The sequence below is a fragment of the Lipophrys pholis genome, assembly GCF_963383615.2.
Source record: "Lipophrys pholis genome assembly, chromosome: 13".
NCBI lineage: Eukaryota > Metazoa > Chordata > Actinopteri > Blenniiformes > Blenniidae > Lipophrys > Lipophrys pholis.
The window spans coordinates 27,651,521-27,676,259 of NC_137632.1; the positions used below are offsets into that span (position 1 = coordinate 27,651,521).

At 44.0% G+C, this 24,739-nt stretch overlaps 2 protein-coding genes across 2 annotated transcripts in view; both read right to left on the minus strand.

The window, feature by feature from the left end:
* Positions 1-24,739, minus strand: part of LOC308118580 (collagen alpha-3(VI) chain-like) — an 84,071-nt gene that overhangs the window by 5,788 nt on the left and 53,544 nt on the right. The window contains exons 7-41 of the mRNA XM_080478050.1: positions 13,228-13,839; positions 12,395-13,018; positions 11,707-12,294; positions 10,998-11,609; positions 10,537-10,871; positions 10,136-10,214; positions 9,877-10,022; positions 9,684-9,776; positions 9,532-9,585; positions 9,349-9,420; positions 9,237-9,263; positions 9,100-9,144; positions 8,845-8,898; positions 8,687-8,749; positions 8,387-8,452; positions 7,820-7,873; positions 7,706-7,741; positions 7,563-7,625; positions 7,289-7,351; positions 7,149-7,211; positions 6,795-6,857; positions 6,031-6,081; positions 5,833-5,868; positions 5,658-5,720; positions 5,351-5,413; positions 4,871-4,903; positions 4,762-4,798; positions 4,091-4,102; positions 3,498-3,991; positions 3,285-3,387; positions 1,955-2,656; positions 1,750-1,852; positions 1,599-1,654; positions 1,171-1,431; positions 202-276 (exon numbers count right to left, since the gene is read on the minus strand). Coding sequence (XP_080334176.1) covers positions 202-276; positions 1,171-1,431; positions 1,599-1,654; positions 1,750-1,852; positions 1,955-2,656; positions 3,285-3,387; positions 3,498-3,991; positions 4,091-4,102; positions 4,762-4,798; positions 4,871-4,903; positions 5,351-5,413; positions 5,658-5,720; positions 5,833-5,868; positions 6,031-6,081; positions 6,795-6,857; positions 7,149-7,211; positions 7,289-7,351; positions 7,563-7,625; positions 7,706-7,741; positions 7,820-7,873; positions 8,387-8,452; positions 8,687-8,749; positions 8,845-8,898; positions 9,100-9,144; positions 9,237-9,263; positions 9,349-9,420; positions 9,532-9,585; positions 9,684-9,776; positions 9,877-10,022; positions 10,136-10,214; positions 10,537-10,871; positions 10,998-11,609; positions 11,707-12,294; positions 12,395-13,018; positions 13,228-13,839 — 5,901 coding nt within the window. The remainder of the gene's footprint in view (positions 1-201; positions 277-1,170; positions 1,432-1,598; positions 1,655-1,749; positions 1,853-1,954; positions 2,657-3,284; positions 3,388-3,497; positions 3,992-4,090; positions 4,103-4,761; positions 4,799-4,870; positions 4,904-5,350; positions 5,414-5,657; positions 5,721-5,832; positions 5,869-6,030; positions 6,082-6,794; positions 6,858-7,148; positions 7,212-7,288; positions 7,352-7,562; positions 7,626-7,705; positions 7,742-7,819; positions 7,874-8,386; positions 8,453-8,686; positions 8,750-8,844; positions 8,899-9,099; positions 9,145-9,236; positions 9,264-9,348; positions 9,421-9,531; positions 9,586-9,683; positions 9,777-9,876; positions 10,023-10,135; positions 10,215-10,536; positions 10,872-10,997; positions 11,610-11,706; positions 12,295-12,394; positions 13,019-13,227; positions 13,840-24,739) is intronic.
* LOC308118633 (collagen alpha-3(VI) chain-like) lies at positions 20,519-24,675 on the minus strand (the record flags this gene model as incomplete). The annotated part of the gene is made up of 6 exons (XM_080478141.1): positions 24,082-24,675; positions 23,223-23,816; positions 22,405-23,004; positions 21,546-22,139; positions 20,728-21,327; positions 20,519-20,535 (listed from the first exon to the last, which is right to left on the minus strand). The coding sequence occupies exons 1-6, from the start codon at positions 24,602-24,604 to the stop codon at positions 20,519-20,521; spliced, it is 2,928 nt and encodes a 975-aa protein (XP_080334267.1). The 5' UTR covers positions 24,605-24,675.

A 24,739-nucleotide genomic window follows, 5' to 3' on the forward strand; every position in this document is an offset into this window, starting at 1 on the left:
CTGCGCTATACGTTCTGAAAGCTGAAACATGAAGTTTTCTTTACATGCCTGGGGAAACCCAGCCAAACACAACCATATAAGAGGCTACTTCAGCGACGGCACATTGTTCCCCTGCTCTCAGGTCGCGGCTCCGCTGTGCCGCTCGCTCTGATACGTGGATGAGATCAGCGAGAATAACTGCAGAAACGAGACGCCACTCACCAGTTTGGGGTTTGTCCAGTGGTGCAGTGTCCACTGCGCTGGCACCTGGGCTGACCGGCTTATGCTCCGCCGCTTCTGCCAAGTCAAACAAGCAGACGTCAGAAAGGAGTGTCGCTCAGAAGCGACTGCAGACCAGAAAACTGCACCGTGGTTTTGATTCATGTCAAGCTTACCTGACCTCATACAATCAAACGTAGTGAGAATGTAAAGAGGCTAAAAACTAACAAGTTTAAATGTATATAGTACTTTAACTCTTCATCGACCAATCAATATTCGACATATTGTTAGTCACGTCAAGTTTTCTTCAGGTGTATGTTAACTTGGGATATGTTTGCAGAGAGTCTGTCCATGCATATGTTGGATTTCTTCAGGTAAAAAGACATTTCCTCCTTGTCCAAGTTTTCTCCCACTGACTGACACGGCTAGTCCGGCTCAGGCCCCGTTCGCACCACAACATTTTTAAGTGACAGGGCAAAACTTTCATTACATTGTACGTGTCCGTTTGCACGGTGGGCGGAGCCACTGAAAACACTTTGAAACGGATTGAGAAAAGGCTTCCAAGGTGGAACTTTTAGAGAACGCTCCGATCTACGTGTGGATATAAATCAAGTATTAAAAGAAAACCAATTAAACTGTAAAGTTGCGGTTTTTATTCTTAACCTGATACTGTGGAAGTCAAGAGAAAACAGACAATATATTTCTGTACAGCTGCTTCAGATTAAGATGGATGAAACTTTCATTGGATTGCAAAATACATGGTTTGGGGGTTTTTTCCCCTCTGTTGCCACATTTTTAGAGTCACAGTTGGTGATTGTGAAATTAAAGTACAACACAAAGTGCTGCACATGGAATCTTGTGTGATTGTGGGCCACTAAACATCTGAATGGTTTATTCTGGTTATTCAATGACGATCAATAGTTGCTGGTGAAGACAAACAAATCATTTACTCAAACGTGCTCTGAGACTCACTGGTATTGATGATGCCCTTGCGGGTGGAGACAGTGTGGCCCTCTGCTGTGTACGCTGTGACCACAGCGTGGTATGTTTGAGCGCTCTCCAGGTTATCCACGGAGAGTTCGGTGCCCGAAACGTTGGTCTTCAGCACCAGAGCGTGGTCGCTCAGTCGTGTCACCGCCACCTCAAAGTAGACGAAGAGTTTGGGGTCCGGGCTGCTCCAGCGCAATCTCAAGCTGCTGGAAGTGACGTTGGAGACATGCAGCTCATCTGCATCTGGATCAGACAAACCACAGGACACACACTTCATTTAGAAATCAAGGTTACAGAGAAGTGTGGACAGTTGTGCAACGGCATCTTCAAGTAAAGAAAATGTTTGAAACTTCAATTGAAGTAGAATAAACTACAAGAGTAGGTGATGGTTTGTACATTCACAATCCTACCTTTGTGCTTCCTTTGATGAACCGCTTGGTGAGTTTCATGAAGTTTCACGTGTTTCCTACAAGCGTATCAACACATTGTGCATGAAGCAGCTGCTGGTTCTTATAAAGAAAACGGCCAAACAATGAGTGCATGGGCAACTTAGAGACTTACTCCTGTTCCAGTGATACTTTGAAGGGGTGTTTTTGAGGCTGATCATTCTGGAACCACTTGCAATGTTTGGCAACTTCAGGAGACATGTAGAAAGCATTTTCAACTGAAAAGACAAACAAGATACGACACAGGAGCACAGGAGATGGTTAGAGTGGCGCAAACAAGCTGTTTGACAACTGGCATTTGAAAGCTGGCTTGAACTCACAGGTGATATACTTGGGCAGCAGCTGACCGAAGTTCTGGATGTGTGTGTCGTAGAAGCGTGAGATGCCATCCAGCCTCTTAAAGAAGACATCTGAAGGTTCGCTGGCCATGCGAGACAAGACGCGAGCGTCTCTAGAGCTCAGTGTTTCACCCACGCTCATGATGACCAAGAAGTATCCTCTACACTTGACCTCGGTGGCGATGCGGATCAACTGCTCCTCTTCCTCTTCCACACTCCCTGTCACAAAGAGAATGAGCACTTTCCTGTCCCGCTGGAGAGGCGCCTTCTCGAACACCTGCTCCACCGTCGACTCGATGGCCGCCGCGAGAGCACGGCCGCCCTCCAGCTGTGGGGTCTTCTCCAGCAGGAACTTGACGATGTCCTGGCCTGAGCCGTGTGCAGTCAGGCCAATGTCCACCTGGATGGGGGAGCCTGTTTTGTTGTGGATGAACTCGTAAGGTGCCTGCTGCACCACAGACACCCGGGCGTGGTGAAGGGAGGATGTCGGGTTGGAAGACATTTGAAGGTTCTCTACGATGTGAGCTATGTAGCGTTTGATCTCAGTGAAGACGGTTGGGTAAGTGGACTCGGAGCTGTCCATGACGAAAGCCATGTCGATGTCCACATCGGTGGTCAAAGATCGACGGTCTCGGTTGGTCTGTGGGGGCTCGTAGTCACATATTTGGTCCGGAGAGCAGATATCTTTCAAAAGAAAAGGACAAAGTTTTGGACTTTAGTTTGATCCATGATCCTTCGGTACTTTTGGACTAAAAGATATACAACATTGGAATATTTTAACCACCGAATATAGCAATAAAATGAAAAAAAAAAACAAGGTTGAGTTGATATGCCAACTTCAGTGAGCATTTGGTGAACTTATTGGGAAAGCATGCATGTGATGAATGCTCATTTATCCATCAGGGTAAATAAGAAATATAACATGTCTCCATTGTTGGACAGATCCTGGGATATCTGTGACTCAGGTAGAAGACCATGTTGTCTTCCAAGGTTTGGCAGTTTGGTCCTCCTGTACTTCTATTTCCTGATAGTTCTTTGGCGAGACAACAGATTCCAGCTTGTTCCTTTTAACGTTCAAGAACCCTGTGCAGATGCTATTGCCTTTGGTTCAAGAAAGTGTGTGTGAAGAGGTGAATGTGACTTATTGTACCAAGTGTTTCTAAATAACCAAAACCTTTTAACAATAAAATTAGAATTTTTTTCTTTCTGTCAAAGCAAATCGATATGAAAATTAAAACCTGAGAACATGATTGACTAATACTGACAAACAGTACTATTGTATACATGTTGGTGTGCAGAAATACAGTCTTACCAAGGCAAACGTGGCAGTTCATGACCTTTTGAAGGACTGATTGGTACTGTGCACTTCCTGAGCTGGGGAGGACAATAACCTGGGCCAGGGCTGTGTTGTTGACCTTGTGTTCAAAGTAAAAAAAAAAAAAAAAAAAATAAGAGGTGAATACAATTTAGATTCTATCATTACCAATGTAATATTACTTGAAGACATTTAAATGTTAGGATTTACCTGCACTGCTCTGCTAAGTGCTCTGTCCTCACGGGTGACCAACAACAAAGTGGCTATTCCAGCGTCATGGAGGCGGAGAGCTGCCTGCGATATGGCCTGCGGCTTTCCGGCCGGTCCGCCAACAAAGAAAACGGCCACCTTCCTCATGAGGAAACCGCTCCGGACTCTCTTGAAGGTATTCTGGGCCACGAAATTCATGGCCGTGTCCAGGCTGCGCTGCTTGTCAGAGGTTGGAATCTGCAGTCCCTCGATACGCTCCACCAGGCTGCGTTTCTTCATCGAGTTGGCAAAGCGGGTGTCAGTGGTCACTTCACTGTTGTACAGGGTCAAGGCAACGCGGGCTCCTCTTGGACAGTTACTCTCAGAGATGGTGATGTCCTTGACTATCCGGGCGACTGTGTCACGCATGTTGTTGAAGGCTGGACGGCCTACGCCCTGAGAGATGTCCAGTGCAAAGGCCAGCTCCGTCGGGTAGAGTGGGCATTCTTGTTGACCTAATAGAGGATTTTGTTGACCAGATGTCAATTGACAAGACACATGAACAGGAACCGAAAATCATAATGCTTTAAAAAAAAAAGATTCCTCATACTTACCATAACAGCAAGCTGGTGAAGAAAAGGACATATAACATGGTAAGGTAACATAGTAACGTACATTGCAACAACATAATTACTTTAAGGTCCCGTTTACACAACATTTTGAGCAAAAACTAATTTTTTTACGTTTTTATTTTAGAAAAGTTTCACGTTCACATTGTATTGTTTAAAAAATGATGTCCCTTTACATAGAAATTGTAGACACACTGAAAACGATGTTGTTAGCATGTAGGGCCGCTAGTGGGTGCTGTTGTTTGTAATGAAACCGGGTAGCTCAACTATAAAACCACCAAGTCCCAGGAGAACATGGACTGGAAGCCATGACACTCTGGAGGCAAACATTGTTCTTATTGTCCATCTATTGGCTTAAGTGCAGAAGAAGTATTCACTATGGCTGTGGTAAGCATAACCAGTAGCAGCATTTCCGCCGTCCAGAAGGAAACTGAGCCAGAGCATTTTCAGAAGGTTGCATTTTTGTGCAATTACATGATGACGAAGTCGGAGCGATTTTAAAAAGTTGTGTTTTTAGTGACTCTAAGCACCGTTTTCGTGTAATCGGACACCCAAAATACAACAAAAAGTTTGCATTTTCACTTGAAATCGTCGTGTCACAGGAGCCTTGGATGTCATGCTATCAGAGTGCTGGACATTTTTTGAATTGCACTTACGACAGTTGTCTCTGATCTTCTTGACCAAGTCACATTTCTGAAAGGACAAACAGCAGCATGAGTAAATTGAGCTTTTCACAACAGTATATATAGATGAATAGCTACTTACCACAACACCGGGTCCTCGTGGTCCTTTGAGACCCTGTAGGAGAAAACATGATTGCATTTATAACTTGGACATAACGGATTCAACTACTTTTGAAAAGTTATTCATTTGGAGCCAGATGTTTTAGTGCAATGACCAACAAAATATTAGAAATAGATAGTAAAGAGAGAAAATGTATCTGTATTGTATTAACACAATGCAGCTTCAGTGCTGGCAATCTGTTGTAAAAATAATCACATTTAATGTGTTTAATCTGTGACAGAACACAGTTAATGTGATTCTTATTATTCAATTTGCATTAGTTGTATAGGTTTTCTCTATTTGGGAGCACAAGAAGTCACTGTGATTCATGAGTTCAGGTTATTTTAGGAGTTTAATGCTGGATTAGGTATGCCATGCATCAAGTTCAAAATTAAATGCAGAAATAACTAAAAACGGCACAAATTAAATGTAAACACATCCATGTGATTTACACACACTTACATATGGCCCAGCATATCCAACTTCTCCCTTCTGTCCGGGGCCACCAATACCACCAGAATCACCCTGCAAATAAATGAGCAACAGACAGGAATTTGCATTTGAACTTATTCAGCTGTCATTGGTTAAACCCAGACATTAATGTGCATGCGGCTCATTCAGCACCACGAATGCCCCACTGTGTATAACTTCATCATCGAGCACACTGCAGGAACCATATGTTCTCAGCAATGCTATGGAATGAGCTGTGAGGATTTGGCATCAGTATATGCATGGAGATCCATAATCCCTCTGTGGGCTCAGAGCTCACCCTCTGTCCACGATTTCCTCGAGGTCCAGGTCCACCAAGAGTGCCAGGGTCTCCAGCTGCTCCCTGGAAAGATGGAAGTCAAGTTGACGAGTACAGTGAGTCGACATGTTGCCTGTAGTGTCTTTGAAGTTTAGTTAAAAAAGTAAAATAAATCACTTCAAATGTCAGGATTTACCTTTGCCCCTGGGAATCCTGGGAAGCCTTCGTCACCCTTTTAAAGGAAAAAAGATATATAGAATTGAAGCATATATAGATTTCTTTTTCTCCCTTTACAGATTATTTCAGAGAAGCTTTGATGGAAAAAACAAAACACTTTTTCACAAATAAAATCAAAAAACACGTCATTTCATGCAGGATGCCACAAAGCAGTTACCCTTCTTCCTTTGGGCCCTTGAACACCAAAACCATCTCTGCCATCCTCTCCCTGTGAGAAATCCAAGAAACAAGTGTGTGACCAATCTGTTTTTATCTGGAGCGTATTAATTCAGCTGCACTCATTCAGGGCCACTGTTATCTGATCCTACCCAATGTTATGGTACCATTCAAGAGCGCACACATGAAGTAAGAGGAAGTAAGAGAAACCTCAGGGAAACTATTGGCCCCCCTGATTAAAATCACACCACATACTTTTCTCAGATAAATAAAGCCAAAGTGACACAAGTCTCATAGGAACTCTCATCTCTCAGCCAAGGTATTTCCCCATTACCATTTAGAAGCAAAAGTTAAAGTTACTGCTAAATATGTTAACTTTTTTTTATTCTGAAAATAATCAAAGTCACACTTCCTGTTTAAGTTCTGAAGAAAAACATTTAAAAAGCTTAAGGTATTTAAAAGGTTATACAGTAGTTTTTCCACATTAGATACGCAGTTAAATGTTCCACTATATTATGCTTTTTGTTGTAATTATATGATATATAACTATGACTTTTTGAATTGCCTTGGGCAAATAGGGTTTAAAAAGGGAAAAACACTGACAGTGTTTATTATTTCGAAGAGTATTAAGCAGAAGTGTCAGAAACTTTCTGGAAATCCTCCATATGGTATATTGTAATGTTCCACACCACTAAAGCTATTTAATTTTGTATATTATGAAAACTCTTTATGTAGTTTATTACAAGACGCTGGTTTGGTTCTTACAGGCTCTCCATGGGGGCCAAGGGGGCCGACGATACCCTTTGGTCCGGGTTCTCCTGGTTCTCCCTGAAATGACACAGAGAAAGCAGACAAAGACAGAGGATGTCAGAGCCTTAAATTATTCATAAAGTCTGTGTTTTTCAGGTTAGTTTCTATAAATATAATTAATCTCAGATCCCCTCGTTGTAAGCTGGGCCTCGTGTTTTCTTATAGTCCTTTCCTGTTTGCTCAAATAGACTACACATGTGTGTCCAGCAATGTTAAAAGAGCTTGGCTCAGCCTGCTGTGTTTATAAATGAAAAAAAAATACTGTTATGGAAGAATGTGAGCCACGACACATTTTGTCCCGTTCTGTACCTTGCGTCCAAGAGCTCCCCTTCGTCCTTTATCTCCAGCTGGACCCGGGATACCTCCAGGACCCTAAATGATAACATGACAACATCAGTATCAGGTTCAGAACATTATCAGCTCAGAAAAATGGGATCAGGTGGACTCACCCTTGGCCCAGGGTTACCATCCTCTCCTCGGGGTCCTGGTACACCGATAGGCCCAGGTTGACCCTTTAAACGGAGAAGAAGCATTTTTTTTTTTAACCCAGATTAGCCCATAATAGATTTGAATTACAATCCTGTTATCAGGAATTACATTACATTATCTTTTTACGTTGCTGTCGCAGCCAACAGACCGATTGGCAGCCAAGAAAATCAACAATAAAGCTGAAATATATTCATGCACAATGTATTATTGTTGATTGTAAATAAAAAGACATACTCGAGATCCTCCGACACCAGGCTCTCCCTGCACACCATCAGCTCCCGGCTTTCCTGGATTTCCCTTTAATGATTTAAAAGCAGCAAAATGTTACAAGAAGGGAGTCTGGAATTATTGTACTTTATCACCAAAAAAGCACTTACAGCCTGACCATTTGGGCCTCTCCTGCCGTCAGATCCCTAATGAAGTGAAAAAGGTTAATAAAGAACAATTATGATTATGCTTGGAGATGTTGATCAGGTGGCTCAATTGTTTACCCTTCTTCCGGGTTCACCAAGACCTCCAGGCTCTCCGTCCATACCAGGCTCTCCCTGTCATTTGACAACAAATGTCTCAGTGAAAATTAACAACACTTAACCTTTGTATTGCACCTAGTAGGTGGGAAAGGTCATGAGCGAACATTTTGTCCTCAACTTTGAGGTGTTAGAGGCACATAGACACGTCTGGATGACTTTGATGAGAGCCAAATTCTGATGGACGGACCAGTGCTTCCCTAGTCTGCCAGGAGACGTCTAACACATGCAGGAAAGTACGAGGCAGGAAAGGGAAGCACGGGGTTCGACAACTTTGTCACACCATCGACAAGACTGCAGAGTTTTACCAGTAGAACAGTGAACCAAGCAATGAAAAGCAGTGAAATGTACTGCTACTACTGTAGCTCAAACTGTATTTTTCAGAAGTAACATTAAGTCAGGCAGCAGAGTGTATTGTATTTTGAGCTGCATAGGCACAGGCAGGTCAGGGGGTCATAATGTTCTGGGTGTTCAGTGAATGTCACAGTTCCATAAGTGTCAGCTAACACAGCAGGAGCGTAGTGACATTACCGGTGGTCCGGCATCACCGGAGTCTCCTTTGGGTCCTTGCTGGGTGTTATCACGTCCACTTGTACCCTGTGCAACACAAATCACACTTTTGATTGATGCAAAATTCAAGTAGGCTACTTCTAGGAAGAGTAATAAATAACATGCTGATGGCTGCAAAGAAACACAAGAATGTATAAGAAGTGACTATAAAACAATAAATCAGGGAGCTTTCATTTCAGATGTACCAGATGACTCATATTACTTTATCATACGTAATAAAATATGACAAATGATGGCATGAGCGGTTCTCATAATACTAACAGGGTCGCCTCTGATTCCCATTTCTCCAATGTCTCCTGCTTGTCCTTTGAGGCCTTTGGGACCCTAAAAGCAAACAACAAAACAATTAGTATTCATAAAGACAAATCCAGCTGTCATAAACAAGTAGAAAAAGAGCTAAGACTGCGTTCATCACTCACTCTTCTTCCAGGGTTTCCTCTGTCTCCTGAAGGTCCAGCCACGCCACTTTTGCCCTGAAAGGGTTTGGTACATGTTCAGTAAAGTCCACAACCATGTATAAACATCAAGAGGCTCTCTTTTCAGCCACACATGAAGAAATGTGTGCGTGATCTGAAAATGTCTCCTTATTCTTTCTTATAATAATACTAATACTAATACTAATACTATTACTACTACTAATAATAATTATTATTATTAATACTACATCCACTTACTTCTTCTCCATTGATGCCGTCAAGTCCAAGTTCTCCGAGTTCACCCTGCAAAAATGCAGCAGTTGATTATATAACTGCTGGATGACCTTTATTTTTACATTTCTGTCTAATACTGATGTCAAAACAAAAGTGCTCACCTTTTCTCCAGAGTAACCACGAGAGCCCTGGAAAGAAAAACAAAACAAAAACAGTGTTATGTCATTCGGTTGCCTTTGCAGAGAGGAATAATTTGAATGGTGAAGTTTGTACCTTAACACCTCTTTGTCCAGGACATCCCTGGAAACCTTGAGTTCCATTTACACCAGGGGGACCTCGTTCTCCCTGGAATAAGACTTACAATGTATCGACAAAATACTGAAAGGGATTTGATCTTAAGTGACGTCATAATGTGACAATTTGCAGCAGGGTCCATATGAAAACATTCCAACTTACAGGTCCACCCTCATCTCCTGGATGTCCTTGGCTTCCTGGTAATCCTGGACCACCCTGAAAAACACAGTATCTTAATATTAGTTTGTGATTACTAAGACATCAATCTGAGTATAAATAATAGATTTGTCCTGAAAAAAAATAAAAAAATAAACCTTTGATCCTGCCAGTCCGACCCCTCCTCTGTCTCCTCTGGTGCCAGTACATTTGCATGGTACTCCACAGCACTCCCTTTCTGCTATGCTGTCCTGTGTACAAATACCAAATGTATGTCAAGTATTCAATGAACATGATCGATGGTGGACTACAGCTGTAGAAGTCAGAGATCAGTAGTCACTTTGTACTCACAAGCTCTTCCATCAGCTCATAATCTAAGTCCATGATATTGAGTCGCAATGATCTGGTGTATCTGAAGCCGCGACCGAATTCCAGCAGTGAAGCGTCTTCAAAGTTTGGCACCCGCTCCAGCCCAACCAGAATAAAGCTGTTCACTCCTGTTAGCCAAAAGTTTTGGAAATGTATGAATTGTAGGAGCGTGTGAATCAGTCAGAATTGCACAAACATTTACAGACAGTCGAATGAACTTGTTAATGTGTCATGTTTATACCTGACTGTCGAAGCTCCTCGACACGTCGTTTCATTTCAGCATATGAAGCATCAAGACCATCAGTAAGATGAATAACGACCTTTAGCAGAGAATGGAAGAATTTGAAAACACAATTCAGTTTCATCTATTTTGACAGTTTCCATTTATATAATCGTGTACCTTAATGATACATTTATGATAAATTCATTAAGTGTCATTTTGACTTGAGTTTGAAATAACCCTTATATATTGGGTATATTCATGATCCAATACTGAAGTCTGTAGTGAAATTGATTTCAAAAACCAGATCAGATTCAAATTAGAGGGAAACTAGTGAATGTGAGAAATCTTGAAAAATCTCTGAATCTAAATCTGATGATCACTTTCTGACATTTCTCAAATAAAGTGTTCAGGGAACAAACCTTGACAACGTTGTCCTGTCTGACTTTGAATCTGTTGGTGTAAGCTGAGATGGTCTTTCCATTGAGAACAAATGGGCCCCGACTCCTCAGGCCTCTGAAGGATTCAAATAGCTTGTCTGCGTTGTTGGTGAAATCCAGTTGAATGGGCTCCGAGGCTGAATCCAGTGCCACTATGCCCACTTGCACAGAGGGAGTCTGTCCACCTAAGCAACTGGTAGGCGCCAGTTTAGAAATCCTCTGCAGAATGGCACCCATCTTGCTCTGGAGGTTGGTCTGAGCACTGAAGATGTTCTGGTCACCCACATCAAAGCCTACCAACACTTCCATGCTGCATGCTGCAAAACAATAATAATGAAAAAGTTCACTTCACAAGTTCTCCATGAAGAATATTGAACTATCTAATGCTAAGCAAAGAAATAAACACTTAAGCTGTGGAAAAAAACAAAACAAGCAGTTCTCACTTCTTGATGGTTCTTGCCCACCAATGCATAGTTTCCCCTTCACTTCATCATCCAAAGTCCCCAGTATTTGTTCGTTGAGCTCGGAAAGTCCCTGGAAGGTGCTGGTACGAGCCACAGTGGATGACTCACTTGCAATGTTCTCCAGCTCGTTCTGAATGTCACCCACTCCCACAGTAAAGATTCTTACACCCTTATTCTTCAGACCGAGAGCAGCCGTTTTACTGTCATCAGCTGACTCCCCACCGGTAATAAGCATCAGGATCTGAGGAGTGCCCTCGTCTATCCTGCTGCCCTTTTGTCTTGTGAAGTGAACATCTTGAACGTGGCGAATGGCAGCGCCAGTGTTGATTCTGCGTCCACCTTTATACTCTGTTCGGTCAATGGCGTCAAAGATGTCTTGCCTGTTTTTGTGTGTGTTGAGGAAAAAGACGTCAGTAACGTCTGTTGCATAATGTGCCAGTCCAATGCGTAGTTGATCTCTTTCAGTGAAGAACAGGTCAACTAGTTCGTGGATGAAGGTCATCACTTGCTTGAAGTTGCCTCGACCAAAATTAATGGAACCATCCACCAAAAACACAATATCAGCCTTCTTGATTGGAATCTGGGGATCAGCTAAAAGATGGGGGGAAAAAGAAGTATGTTAAAATTAATATCTTGAATCAACATGTGAAAATATTTTCTACCAGGAGGAAATATTTGTCCAACTTACTGGGAGGCTCATATTCCTCAATGAGACCTCCACTCAACCTGGCTATTAATCTCTCTCGTACTGACGGCAAGCCAGGGAATGTAGGAACTTGAAGGACATCATCTGAAGAGGTGGCAATTTGGGAAAGCTGCCTAGTGTCTGCACCGCCAGCTCCAACACCAATGCAGTTGATACGGGAACCCTTAAGCAGGGGTCCATAGAGAGAAACATCTTGGGGAGAACGTCCACCTGTGAGAACCACGAGGTGTTGGGAAGCATCGGTCGGACGAAGACCGGCAGAGGGTTTCAACTCATTTTGTATGACGTATTCAATGGCATCAGCCAGATCTGACGATCGTCCACCCATCTGACGAAGTCTTTTAACTGCAGAGACTACCGCCGGCTTGTTGTTGTGTGAGTTGAGTGAAAACTCTGTTTTCACATTATCTGCATACTGGACGACGCCCACACGCACTTGATCAGGCTGCACATCAAGCTGCTGCACGATGTTGAGGATAAAATCACGAATATGAGCAAGGCCAGCAGAGCCTGTATTGTCAGAACCATCGATGAGGAAGATGATGTCTTTTTTGCCGAGACTGAGAGTGCCTGCAATATACAAACAAAAACAAAAAAAGAGGTTGATTACTACTAATTACTTCCAATTTAAAGTTAGCTTTACTTTTAATTATATATGACTGTATCTTACCAAGGTCCACTGTTGGAGGAACATAACTATTGATAATATCAACTGTGGATATAGTTTTGACTGAATCAATCAGCTGTGACTCCACTCTTGGCAGTTGCTGGAAACTGTCCACTGTGTACACAAGCTCTGGCTTCAGGGAAATCTGTCTCAGCTCATCTGGATCTGCATTTCTTGAGCCAATGGCAAGAGGTGCAATCTGGTTTCTCTTGAGTTGGTCAGCCGATGCTGACACATCATCTGTAGACTTGCCACCTGTCACTAGAATGAGGAATTGAGGCACGCCGTCCTCGATGCGGCTTCCCCCTGTTCTCTGGTAGACATTTCGGGCAACAAACTCAAGAGCACGCCCGGTGTTCAAGTTGTTTCCACCTTTGGCTTGAAGTTTCATCACAGCCTGTCGCACCTCATTTTTGGTGGAGAATTCATTCAGCGGGAATTCTAAATTTGGGTTGTCACTGTACTGGACCACAGAAATCCGGACCTTATCGAGTCCTACATCCAGCTTCTCCACAACTCTTCTTATCATGTCACGGATGTTTGGGAACTCGCTACGCCCTGCTGTTGTACCATCAATAAGAAACACTACATCCCTCTTCTCTCCTCCCGTCGGTACTGGTGCGGAAACTGCTCCAAAAATAACAAAAACAAAACAAGAACACAGCAAAAATAAAAAAAGGCCATTATTATTAATTTCTACAAGGTTCCTGATGGTTACTATCAGAATACAGTTCAACAGAAAATCTAAGTCATTTTTATTTTTATTTAGCAAACAAATCATGTGTCCAAACTGAAACTTGAAATATTGTTTGATTTATCTCAGTGGTTCAGTTTACCTTCATATGTTGAGAACTCTGGACGCATCCCGGTAATATCGTCATCCGATAGCTCTGTTATTGTGTTTATGATGTTTTCTTGGACTGTGTAGAGGCCAGGGAGATCATCTACAGTAAAGGCAAAATTGGGCACATACGACAACACCTGCAGTTCTTTGGGATTGACATCCCTGGTCCCAATGCTGAGGGGGAGAACTCTAGATTGTTTAAGGGAGTTTGCGGGACGATTGATGTCATCTGTAGAAGGTCCGCCAGACACGAGCACAACAAACTGTGGAACACCCTCATCCTTCCTGCTGCCTCGTGCTGCTGTCAGAACATCCTGGCTGACAAACTGCAAGGCTTGACCCAGGTTACGTTGTCTTCCTCCTCGCTGACTCATTCCTCTGACGCCATTCAAAACACCCTCTTTGGTTGTATGTGTGTTGAGGTACATGTCAGGCTGAGCAACGTCACCATACTGAACAACGCCGATCCGAATCTTGTCCTCCCCCACACTGAGACTCTCCACGATCCTGCGGATAAACTCCTGGATGATGGCAAATTCCCGTCCAACGCCATCAGAACCATCGACGAGGAAAACAATATCTTTCCGTGGTCCCTGGGTCTCCGCTATAAGACAAAATATGATGTTACAACCTGCTTCAGAAATAACAATATATTGCTACAAAACATGACAAATTCTGATCAATCAATGCCAGTGAAGACCATCTTTGGCCAGAACATGTTCCACAAATCTAAATATTACTTGTCTAGTTGATTGTGCCCTCTGTTTGGATGAAGATTTATTAATAAAATCTACAAAAAAGACCATTTTCACATCTGTATCACCAGTGAAATTTGCCTTTCTTAAATTCATGACCATGAAAAGACACCAACTATTGTATCATTGACATTGCTCACATTACAAGGACTACAATTTAAATGAAATTACAGTTTTGAAGAACATCTCTTAAGTGTCAGCATCCAAATTTACACTGAGGCTTAATTTTGGAATATTTCTCTAATCTATACACTTAAGTTCTGACTCTGTGGTCTTCACATGATATGTGACCGCTTTCTTCATTTTCTTAACAGTTATTTCCAGTTGTTCAGTTTCATTCTTACTAAATGTATTTTATCTTAATACTAACAATATTCTATTTTTATGTCACTATTACACTTGTTATATCCTGAGTGTTATTTTAGCTATGCAAAGGCTTTTGTTGTGAAGAATAGACTTCTCTGTATCTCATGACTGCAAGCATCTTATTTCAGATGTTAAGTGTGTTCTTCTGTTTGCTTAGAGAATTTCAGCTTCTCCAGTTCCCATCTGCCCAACCACAATGCTGCTTTTTCTTCATGTGGATGTGTGTTAATTTAACAAAAGTTGTGCCTTTTGTTCTGTTGAACTATGTTCTCAGTATTCAGATTCTTTGGCATTTGAAGATGGCATCCTTTAAGATCCTGTATGCTTTAAAGTTCAACTATGCAGTGGGATGAAGTAAATCTTCATCTCACCGTGTAGTTGATATTTAAATACCCCGAATGTAGAAAATTATGAATCTACATTTGCAAATATAATCATTCTCTTTCTCTTTGTAAATGTGCAAGATGTCACTGTGTCTAAATGGTTAACTAAATACCCAACAAATGTACAAAATATTTTGAAACTGATGCAAAATGCTAATTTATCAAAGTGACAGCAAAATTGCCAATGACCAAACACTTCTGATTAAAATTTTAAAAATAGATTTCCTGTCATGAAAAGATGACACTGAAACATAACGTGTCATGCTGCGGGGTGAGACTCAATGCAATTTCATGTCATTCACAGCTACCTTAAAAAAGAAGAAATTTAAAATAAAAAAATAAAGAGAAAATAAGTTCAATGGAAAAGTTGGTTCCAAGTGAAAAGAAAGTTGAGAAATAAATTAGGAAAAAGGGTTAGGAATTGATTCGTCCAAAGGAGAACAAAAGGAAAAGATATGATGTAAAATGAAGAGGACAATAATGATAATAAATAGGAGAAAAATACAGGTTTTTAGGGAACAAATTGACCTGAAATCTAGGAGAGACTTTTATTTGTATTCTTAGAAAAAAAATAGATTGCTGATGGCATAAACTTACAACTTCCCCCGTCAGTGGATTTTTTAAACATATGAAATCTCAGACGTTACCAAAGGAATATATTTAATTGGACCGGTAAAGGTAACGTAGAAAGAAAAACTGCATGTGTTCACCTGCCGTATGATCTAACTTCACTCAACAAATATGCTCTTGTTTTGATACACAGAGGGTTGCGAGACACCTTAATGTGAAACTTTAAAAAAGAAAGCTGAATTATTTGTAGTCAGAGGACACGAAATTAAAGTTTTTTGTGATATATAATTAGAAGACATGAGAAAAAAAACGTCAAAGGGGAATAAAAAAAAGTGTACAGTTAAGGGCCAGCAAAATGTTGCATATGACAACATACCAGATACAGTTGGAGTTTCTGGGAGGACGTCAGTTACCACAGAGTCCACCAAAGACTGCAGTTGCTGTTGCACATTGGGGAGCTCAGTAAATTCAGACACAGACAGAGCATTACTTGGGTCCTGGGATATCGTCTGCAGTTCTCTGCTGTCAGAGCCTCTGGTTCCAATTGCAAAGGTAGACACACCCAACTGTTTGAGGGCAGAGGCTGGCGCATCCACACTGTCAAACGATCTGCCACCATTCAGCAGGATCAAGACCTGTGGAACGCCTTCAAGGCGCCTGCTTCCAGCAGAGGCCGTGAAGACGTTGTCCCTCAAGTACTGGAGAGTCGCTCCGGTGTTGGTGGGTCGTCCGCCTTTGTGCCTCAAACCTCTGACAGTGTCAAGGATCTGGCTCTTTGTCGTATACGTGTTCAGGTAGAACTGGACAACCGGGTCTCTGCTGTACTGAACCACTGACACGCGGTCTTTGTTGTCATCCACACTGAGCGTCTGCACTGCTCTTTCAACAAAGTCTCGCATAGCTGGGAATCCAGTTCTAGTAGCATCGGACCCATCCAGCAAGAACACAACATCTCTTCCTGGTGCTCCTCTCACCACTAGGGAAAATAAGATGCGGCATATTAATTAAAGTGTAGAATCTAGCTTTTTCTGCCCAAAGGTCAGGTGAGGAAAAGCTAGCCTTGATAATAGACAATCACTCTAATGTTCTTAAAAATGTGTTTAAATAGCTAAGCCCAATGAATTAAAACTAGTCCAACATGCTTTGATCCAAATGAAATTGCACCCCACTCGGAACTTGAAAAGTGAAAATCTGTGTACTTCTTACCAGTCACTGTTGGTGTCATGGGCGTGGCCCTCACTAGAACTTTGCTCATTACAGCGGAGAGCTGCTCTTGGACACTGGGGAGGTCGGTGAAGTCAGACACTGACAGAGCATAATTTGGTTCATACGATATCTTCTGCAGCTCTCTACTGTCTGAACCCCTCGTGCCAATGCCAGCTACAATGATGCCCTGCTGCTTGAGAGCAGAGGCTGGGGTATCCACATTGTCAGAGGACCTTCCCCCAGTGAGCAGGATCAACATTTGTGGAACACCTTGCATTCGCCGACTCCCTGAGGAGTTAGTGAAGACGTTCTCCCTGACATATTGGAGGGCTGCCCCGGTGTTCAGGGGTCTTCCTCCTTTGTGTCTGAGCCCTCTGATGGAATCAACAACATCCTCTTTTGAGTTGTATGTGTTCAGATAGAACTGGACCTCTGCGTCTCTGCTGTACTGGACCACAGAGACATGGTCGTTGTCTCCCACATTGAGTTTCTCCACCTCTCGCTCAACAAAATCACGCATGGCAGCGAAGCCATTCCTTGAGCTGTCAGAACCATCCAGAAGGAATACAATATCCCTTTTGGCAGTGTCAACTGAGAAAAGTAAGAAGATAAAAACAATGAAAGTATTTGCTATCAGTATGCTCATGGCCTAACTGGATTGGCAGACTATAACAGATGAGGTCAAAAGTCAAACAGCTACTGCTATTGTTAAAAGGCACTTCTAAAGCTACCGCTCCCTCTCAGATTGAACCTATCAAGCTGATCAAGTGTGTTTCTTGCTCCATTGTTGCCATTACAAATCAAAAATAGTGTGCAAGCCACTTGGCCAAACTAATAGTTGTGTTTGACAACATACCAGATACAGTTGGAGTTTCTGGGAGGACGTCAGTTACCACAGAGTCCACCAAAGACTGCAGTTGCTGTTGTACATTGGGGAGCTCAGTAAATTCAGACACAGACAGAGCATTACTTGGGTCCTGGGATATCGTCTGCAGTTCTCTGCTGTCAGAGCCTCTGGTTCCAATTGCAAAGGTAGACACACCCAACTGTTTGAGGGCAGAGGCTGGCGCATCCACACTGTCAAACGATCTGCCACCATTCAGCAGGAGCAAGACCTGTGGAACGCCTTCAAGGCGCCTGCTTCCAGCAGAGGCCGTGAAGACGTTGTCCCTCAAGTACTGGAGAGCCGCTCCGGTGTTGGTGGGTCGTCCGCCTTTGTGCCTCAAACCTCTGACAGTGTCAAGGATCTGGCTCTTTGTCGTATACGTGTTCAGGTAGAACTGGACAGCCGGGTCTCTGCTGTACTGAACCACTGACACGCGGTCTTTGTTGTCATCCACACTGAGCGTCTGCACTGCTCTTTCAACAAAGTCTCGCATAGCTGGGAATCCAGTTCTAGTAGCATCGGACCCATCCAGCAAGAACACAACATCCCTTCCTGGTGCTCCTCTCACCACTAGGGAAAATAAGATGTGGCATATTAATTAAAGTTTAGAATCTAGCTTTTTTTGCCCAAAGGTCAGCTGAGGAAAAGCTAGCCTTGATAATAGACAATCACTCTAATGTGTTTAAATAGCTAAGCTCGATGAATTAAAACTAGTCCAACATGCTTTGATCCAAATGAAATTGCACCCCACTCGGAACTTGAAAAGTGAAAATCTGTGTACTTCTTACCAGTCACTGTTGGTGTCATGGGCGTGGCCCCCACTAGAACTTTGCTCATTACAGCGGAGAGCTGCTCTTGGACACTGGGGAGGTCGGTGAAGTCAGACACTGACAGAGCATAATTTGGTTCATACGATATCTTCTGCAGCTCTCTACTGTCTGAACCCCTCGTGCCAATGCCAGCTACAATGATGCCCTGCCGCTTGAGAGCAGAGGCTGGGGTATCCACATTGTCAGAGGACCTTCCCCCAGTGAGCAGGATCAACATTTGTGGAACACCTTGCATTCGCCGACTCCCTGAGGAGTTAGTGAAGACGTTCTCCCTGACATATTGGAGGGCTGCCCCGGTGTTCAGGGGTCTTCCTCCTTTGTGTCTGAGCCCTCTGATGGAATCAACAACATCCTCTTTTGTGTTGTATGTGTTCAGATAGAACTGGACCTCTGCGTCTCTGCTGTACTGGACCACAGAGACACGGTCGTTGTTGTCTCCCACATTGAGTTTCTCCACCTCTCGCTCAACAAAATCACGCATGGCAGCGAAGCCATTCCTTGAGCTGTCAGAACCATCCAGAAGGAATACAATATCCCTTTTGGCAGTGCCAACTGAGAAAAGTAAGAAGATAAAAACAATGAAAGTATTTGCTATCAGTATGCTCATGGCCTAACTGGATTGGCAGACTATAACAGATGAGGTCAACAGTCAAACAGCTACTGCTATTGTTAAAAGGCACTTCTAAAGCTACCGCTCCCTCTCAGATTGAACCTATCAAGCTGATCAAGTGTGTCATTTGCTCCATTGTTGCCATTACAAATCAAAAATAGTGTGCAAGCCACTTGGCCAAACTAATAGTTGTGTTTGACAACATACCAGATACAGTTGGAGTTTCTGGGAGGACGTCAGTTACCACAGAGTCCACCAAAGACTGCAGTTGCTGTTGTACATTGGGGAGCTCAGTAAATTCAGACACAGACAGAGCATTACTTGGGTCCTGGGATATCGTCTGCAGTTCTCTGCTGTCAGAGCCTCTGGTTCCAATTGCAAAGGTAGACACACCCAACTGTTTGAGGGCAGAGGCTGGCGCATCCACACTGTCAAACGATCTGCCACCATTCAGCAGGATCAAGACCTGTGGAACGCCTTCAAGGCGCCTGCTTCCAGCAGAGGCCGTGAAGACGTTGTCCCTCAAGTACTGGAGAGCCGCTCCGGTGTTGGTGGGTCGTCCGCCTTTGTGCCTCAAACCTCTGACAGTGTCAAGGATCTGGCTCTTTGTCGTATACGTGTTCAGGTAGAACTGGACAGCCGGGTCTCTGCTGTACTGAACCACTGACACGCGGTCTTTGTTGTCATCCACACTGAGCGTCTGCACTGCTCTTTCAACAAAGTCTCGCATAGCTGGGAATCCAGTTCTAGTAGCATCGGACCCATCCAGCAAGAACACAACATCCCTTCCTGGTGCTCCTCTCACCACTAGGGAAAATAAGATGTGGCATATTAATTAAAGTGTAGAATCTAGCTTTTTTTGCCCAAAGGTCAGGTGAGGAAAAGCTAGCCTTGATAATAGACAATCACTCTAATGTGTTTAAATAGCTAAGCTCGATGAATTAAAACTAGTCCAACATGCTTTGATCCAAATGAAATTGCACCCCACTCGGAACTTGAAAAGTGAAAATCTGTGTACTTCTTACCAGTCACTGTTGGTGTCATGGGCGTGGCCCCCTCTAGAACTTTGCTCATTACAGCGGAGAGCTGCTCTTGGACACTGGGGAGGTCGGTGAAGTCAGACACTGACAGAGCATAATTTGGTTCATACGATATCTTCTGCAGCTCTCTACTGTCTGAACCCCTCGTGCCAATGCCAGCTACAATGATGCCCTGCTGCTTGAGAGCAGAGGCTGGGGTATCCACATTGTCAGAGGACCTTCCCCCAGTGAGCAGGATCAACATTTGTGGAACACCTTGCATTCGCCGACTCCCTGAGGAGTTAGTGAAGACGTTCTCCCTGACATATTGGAGGGCTGCCCCGGTGTTCAGGGGTCTTCCTCCTTTGTGTCTGAGCCCTCTGATGGAATCAACAACATCCTCTTTTGTGTTGTATGTGTTCAGATAGAACTGGACCTCTGCGTCTCTGCTGTACTGGACCACAGAGACACGGTCGTTGTTGTCTCCCACATTGAGTTTCTCCACCTCTCGCTCAACAAAATCACGCATGGCAGCGAAGCCATTCCTTGAGCTGTCAGAACCATCCAGAAGGAATACAATATCCCTTTTGGCAGTGTCAACTGAGAAAAGTAAGAAGATAAAAACAATGAAAGTATTTGCTATCAGTATGCTCATGGCCTAACTGGATTGGCAGACTATAACAGATGAGGTCAAAAGTCAAACAGCTACTGCTATTGTTAAAAGGCACTTCTAAAGCTACCGCTCCCTCTCAGATTGAACCTATCAAGCTGATCAAGTGTGTTACTTGCTCCATTGTTGCCATTACAAAAATCAAAAATAGTGTGCAAGCCACTTGGCCAAACTAATAGTTGTGTTTGACAACATACCAGATACAGTTGGAGTTTCTGGGAGGACGTCAGTTACCACAGAGTCCACCAAAGACTGCAGTTGCTGTTGTACATTGGGGAGCTCAGTAAATTCAGACACAGACAGAGCATTACTTGGGTCCTGGGATATCGTCTGCAGTTCTCTGCTGTCAGAGCCTCTGGTTCCAATTGCAAAGGTAGACACACCCAACTGTTTGAGGGCAGAGGCTGGCGCATCCACACTGTCAAACGATCTGCCACCATTCAGCAGGAGCAAGACCTGTGGAACGCCTTCAAGGCGCCTGCTTCCAGCAGAGGCCGTGAAGACGTTGTCCCTCAAGTACTGGAGAGCCGCTCCGGTGTTGGTGGGTCGTCCGCCTTTGTGCCTCAAACCTCTGACAGTGTCAAGGATCTGGCTCTTTGTCGTATACGTGTTCAGGTAGAACTGGACAGCCGGGTCTCTGCTGTACTGAACCACTGACACGCGGTCTTTGTTGTCATCCACACTGAGCGTCTGCACTGCTCTTTCAACAAAGTCTCGCATAGCTGGGAATCCAGTTCTAGTAGCATCGGACCCATCCAGCAAGAACACAACATCCCTTCCTGGTGCTCCTCTCACCACTAGGGAAAATAAGATGTGGCATATTAATTAAAGTTTAGAATCTAGCTTTTTTTGCCCAAAGGTCAGGTGAGGAAAAGCTAGCCTTGATAATAGACAATCACTCTAATGTGTTTAAATAGCTAAGCTCGATGAATTAAAACTAGTCCAACATGCTTTGATCCAAATGAAATTGCACCCCACTCGGAACTTGAAAAGTGAAAATCTGTGTACTTCTTACCAGTCACTGTTGGTGTCATGGGCGTGGCCCCCACTAGAACTTTGCTCATTACAGCGGAGAGCTGCTCTTGGACACTGGGGAGGTCGGTGAAGTCAGACACTGACAGAGCATAATTTGGTTCATACGATATCTTCTGCAGCTCTCTACTGTCTGAACCCCTCGTGCCAATGCCAGCTACAATGATGCCCTGCCGCTTGAGAGCAGAGGCTGGGGTATCCACATTGTCAGAGGACCTTCCCCCAGTGAGCAGGATCAACATTTGTGGAACACCTTGCATTCGCCGACTCCCTGAGGAGTTAGTGAAGACGTTCTCCCTGACATATTGGAGGGCTGCCCCGGTGTTCAGGGGTCTTCCTCCTTTGTGTCTGAGCCCTCTGATGGAATCAACAACATCCTCTTTTGTGTTGTATGTGTTCAGATAGAACTGGACCTCTGCGTCTCTGCTGTACTGGACCACAGAGACACGGTCGTTGTTGTCTCCCACATTGAGTTTCTCCACCTCTCGCTCAACAAAATCACGCATGGCAGCGAAGCCATTCCTTGAGCTGTCAGAACCATCCAGAAGGAATACAATATCCCTTTTGGCAGTGCCAACTGAGAAAAGTAAGAAGATAAAAACAATGAAAGTATTTGCTATCAGTATGCTCATGGCCTAACTGGATTGGCAGACTATAACAGATGAGGTCAAAAGTCAAACAGCTACTGCTATTGTTAAAAGGCACTTCTAAAGCTACCGCTCCCTCTCAGATTGAACCTATCAAGCTGATCAAGTGTGTCATTTGCTCCATTGTTGCCATTACAAATCAAAAATAGTGTGCAAGCCACTTGGCCAAACTAATAGTTGTGTTTGACAACATACCAGATACAGTTGGAGTTTCTGGGAGGACGTCAGTTACCACAGAGTCCACCAAAGACTGCAGTTGCTGTTGTACATTGGGGAGCTCAGTAAATTCAGACACAGACAGAGCATTACTTGGGTCCTGGGATATCGTCTGCAGTTCTCTGCTGTCAGAGCCTCTGGTTCCAATTGCAAAGGTAGACACACCCAACTGTTTGAGGGCAGAGGCTGGCGCATCCACACTGTCAAACGATCTGCCACCATTCAGCAGGATCAAGACCTGTGGAACGCCTTCAAGGCGCCTGCTTCCAGCAGAGGCCGTGAAGACGTTGTCCCTCAAGTACTGGAGAGCCGCTCCGGTGTTGGTGGGTCGTCCGCCTTTGTGCCTCAAACCTCTGACAGTGTCAAGGATCTGGCTCTTTGTCGTATACGTGTTCAGGTAGAACTGGACAGCCGGGTCTCTGCTGTACTGAACCACTGACACGCGGTCTTTGTTGTCATCCACACTGAGCGTCTGCACTGCTCTTTCAACAAAGTCTCGCATAGCTGGGAATCCAGTTCTAGTAGCATCGGACCCATCCAGCAAGAACACAACATCCCTTCCTGGTGCTCCTCTCACCACTAGGGAAAATAAGATGTGGCATATTAATTAAAGTGTAGAATCTAGCTTTTTTTGCCCAAAGGTCAGGTGAGGAAAAGCTAGCCTTGATAATAGACAATCACTCTAATGTGTTTAAATAGCTAAGCTCGATGAATTAAAACTAGTCCAACATGCTTTGATCCAAATGAAATTGCACCCCACTCGGAACTTGAAAAGTGAAAATCTGTGTACTTCTTACCAGTCACTGTTGGTGTCATGGGCGTGGCCCCCTCTAGAACTTTGCTCATTACAGCGGAGAGCTGCTCTTGGACACTGGGGAGGTCGGTGAAGTCAGACACTGACAGAGCATAATTTGGTTCATACGATATCTTCTGCAGCTCTCTACTGTCTGAACCCCTCGTGCCAATGCCAGCTACAATGATGCCCTGCTGCTTGAGAGCAGAGGCTGGGGTATCCACATTGTCAGAGGACCTTCCCCCAGTGAGCAGGATCAACATTTGTGGAACACCTTGCATTCGCCGACTCCCTGAGGAGTTAGTGAAGACGTTCTCCCTGACATATTGGAGGGCTGCCCCGGTGTTCAGGGGTCTTCCTCCTTTGTGTCTGAGCCCTCTGATGGAATCAACAACATCCTCTTTTGTGTTGTATGTGTTCAGATAGAACTGGACCTCTGCGTCTCTGCTGTACTGGACCACAGAGACACGGTCGTTGTTGTCTCCCACATTGAGTTTCTCCACCTCTCGCTCAACAAAATCACGCATGGCAGCGAAGCCATTCCTTGAGCTGTCAGAACCATCCAGAAGGAATACAATATCCCTTTTGGCAGTGTCAACTGAGAAAAGTAAGAAGATAAAAACAATGAAAGTATTTGCTATCAGTATGCTCATGGCCTAACTGGATTGGCAGACTATAACAGATGAGGTCAAAAGTCAAACAGCTACTGCTATTGTTAAAAGGCACTTCTAAAGCTACCGCTCCCTCTCAGATTGAACCTATCAAGCTGATCAAGTGTGTTTCTTGCTCCATTGTTGCCATTACAAATCAAAAATAGTGTGCAAGCCACTTGGCCAAACTAATAGTTGTGTTTGACAACATACCAGATACAGTTGGAGTTTCTGGGAGGACGTCAGTTACCACAGAGTCCACCAAAGACTGCAGTTGCTGTTGTACATTGGGGAGCTCAGTAAATTCAGACACAGACAGAGCATTACTTGGGTCCTGGGATATCGTCTGCAGTTCTCTGCTGTCAGAGCCTCTGGTTCCAATTGCAAAGGTAGACACACCCAACTGTTTGAGGGCAGAGGCTGGCGCATCCACACTGTCAAACGATCTGCCACCATTCAGCAGGATCAAGACCTGTGGAACGCCTTCAAGGCGCCTGCTTCCAGCAGAGGCCGTGAAGACGTTGTCCCTCAAGTACTGGAGAGCCGCTCCGGTGTTGGTGGGTCGTCCGCCTTTGTGCCTCAAACCTCTGACAGTGTCAAGGATCTGGCTCTTTGTCGTATACGTGTTCAGGTAGAACTGGACAGCCGGGTCTCTGCTGTACTGAACCACTGACACGCGGTCTTTGTTGTCATCCACACTGAGCGTCTGCACTGCTCTTTCAACAAAGTCTCGCATAGCTGGGAATCCAGTTCTAGTAGCATCGGACCCATCCAGCAAGAACACAACATCCCTTCCTGGTGCTCCTCTCACCACTAGGGAAAATAAGATGTGGCATATTAATTAAAGTGTAGAATCTAGCTTTTTTTGCCC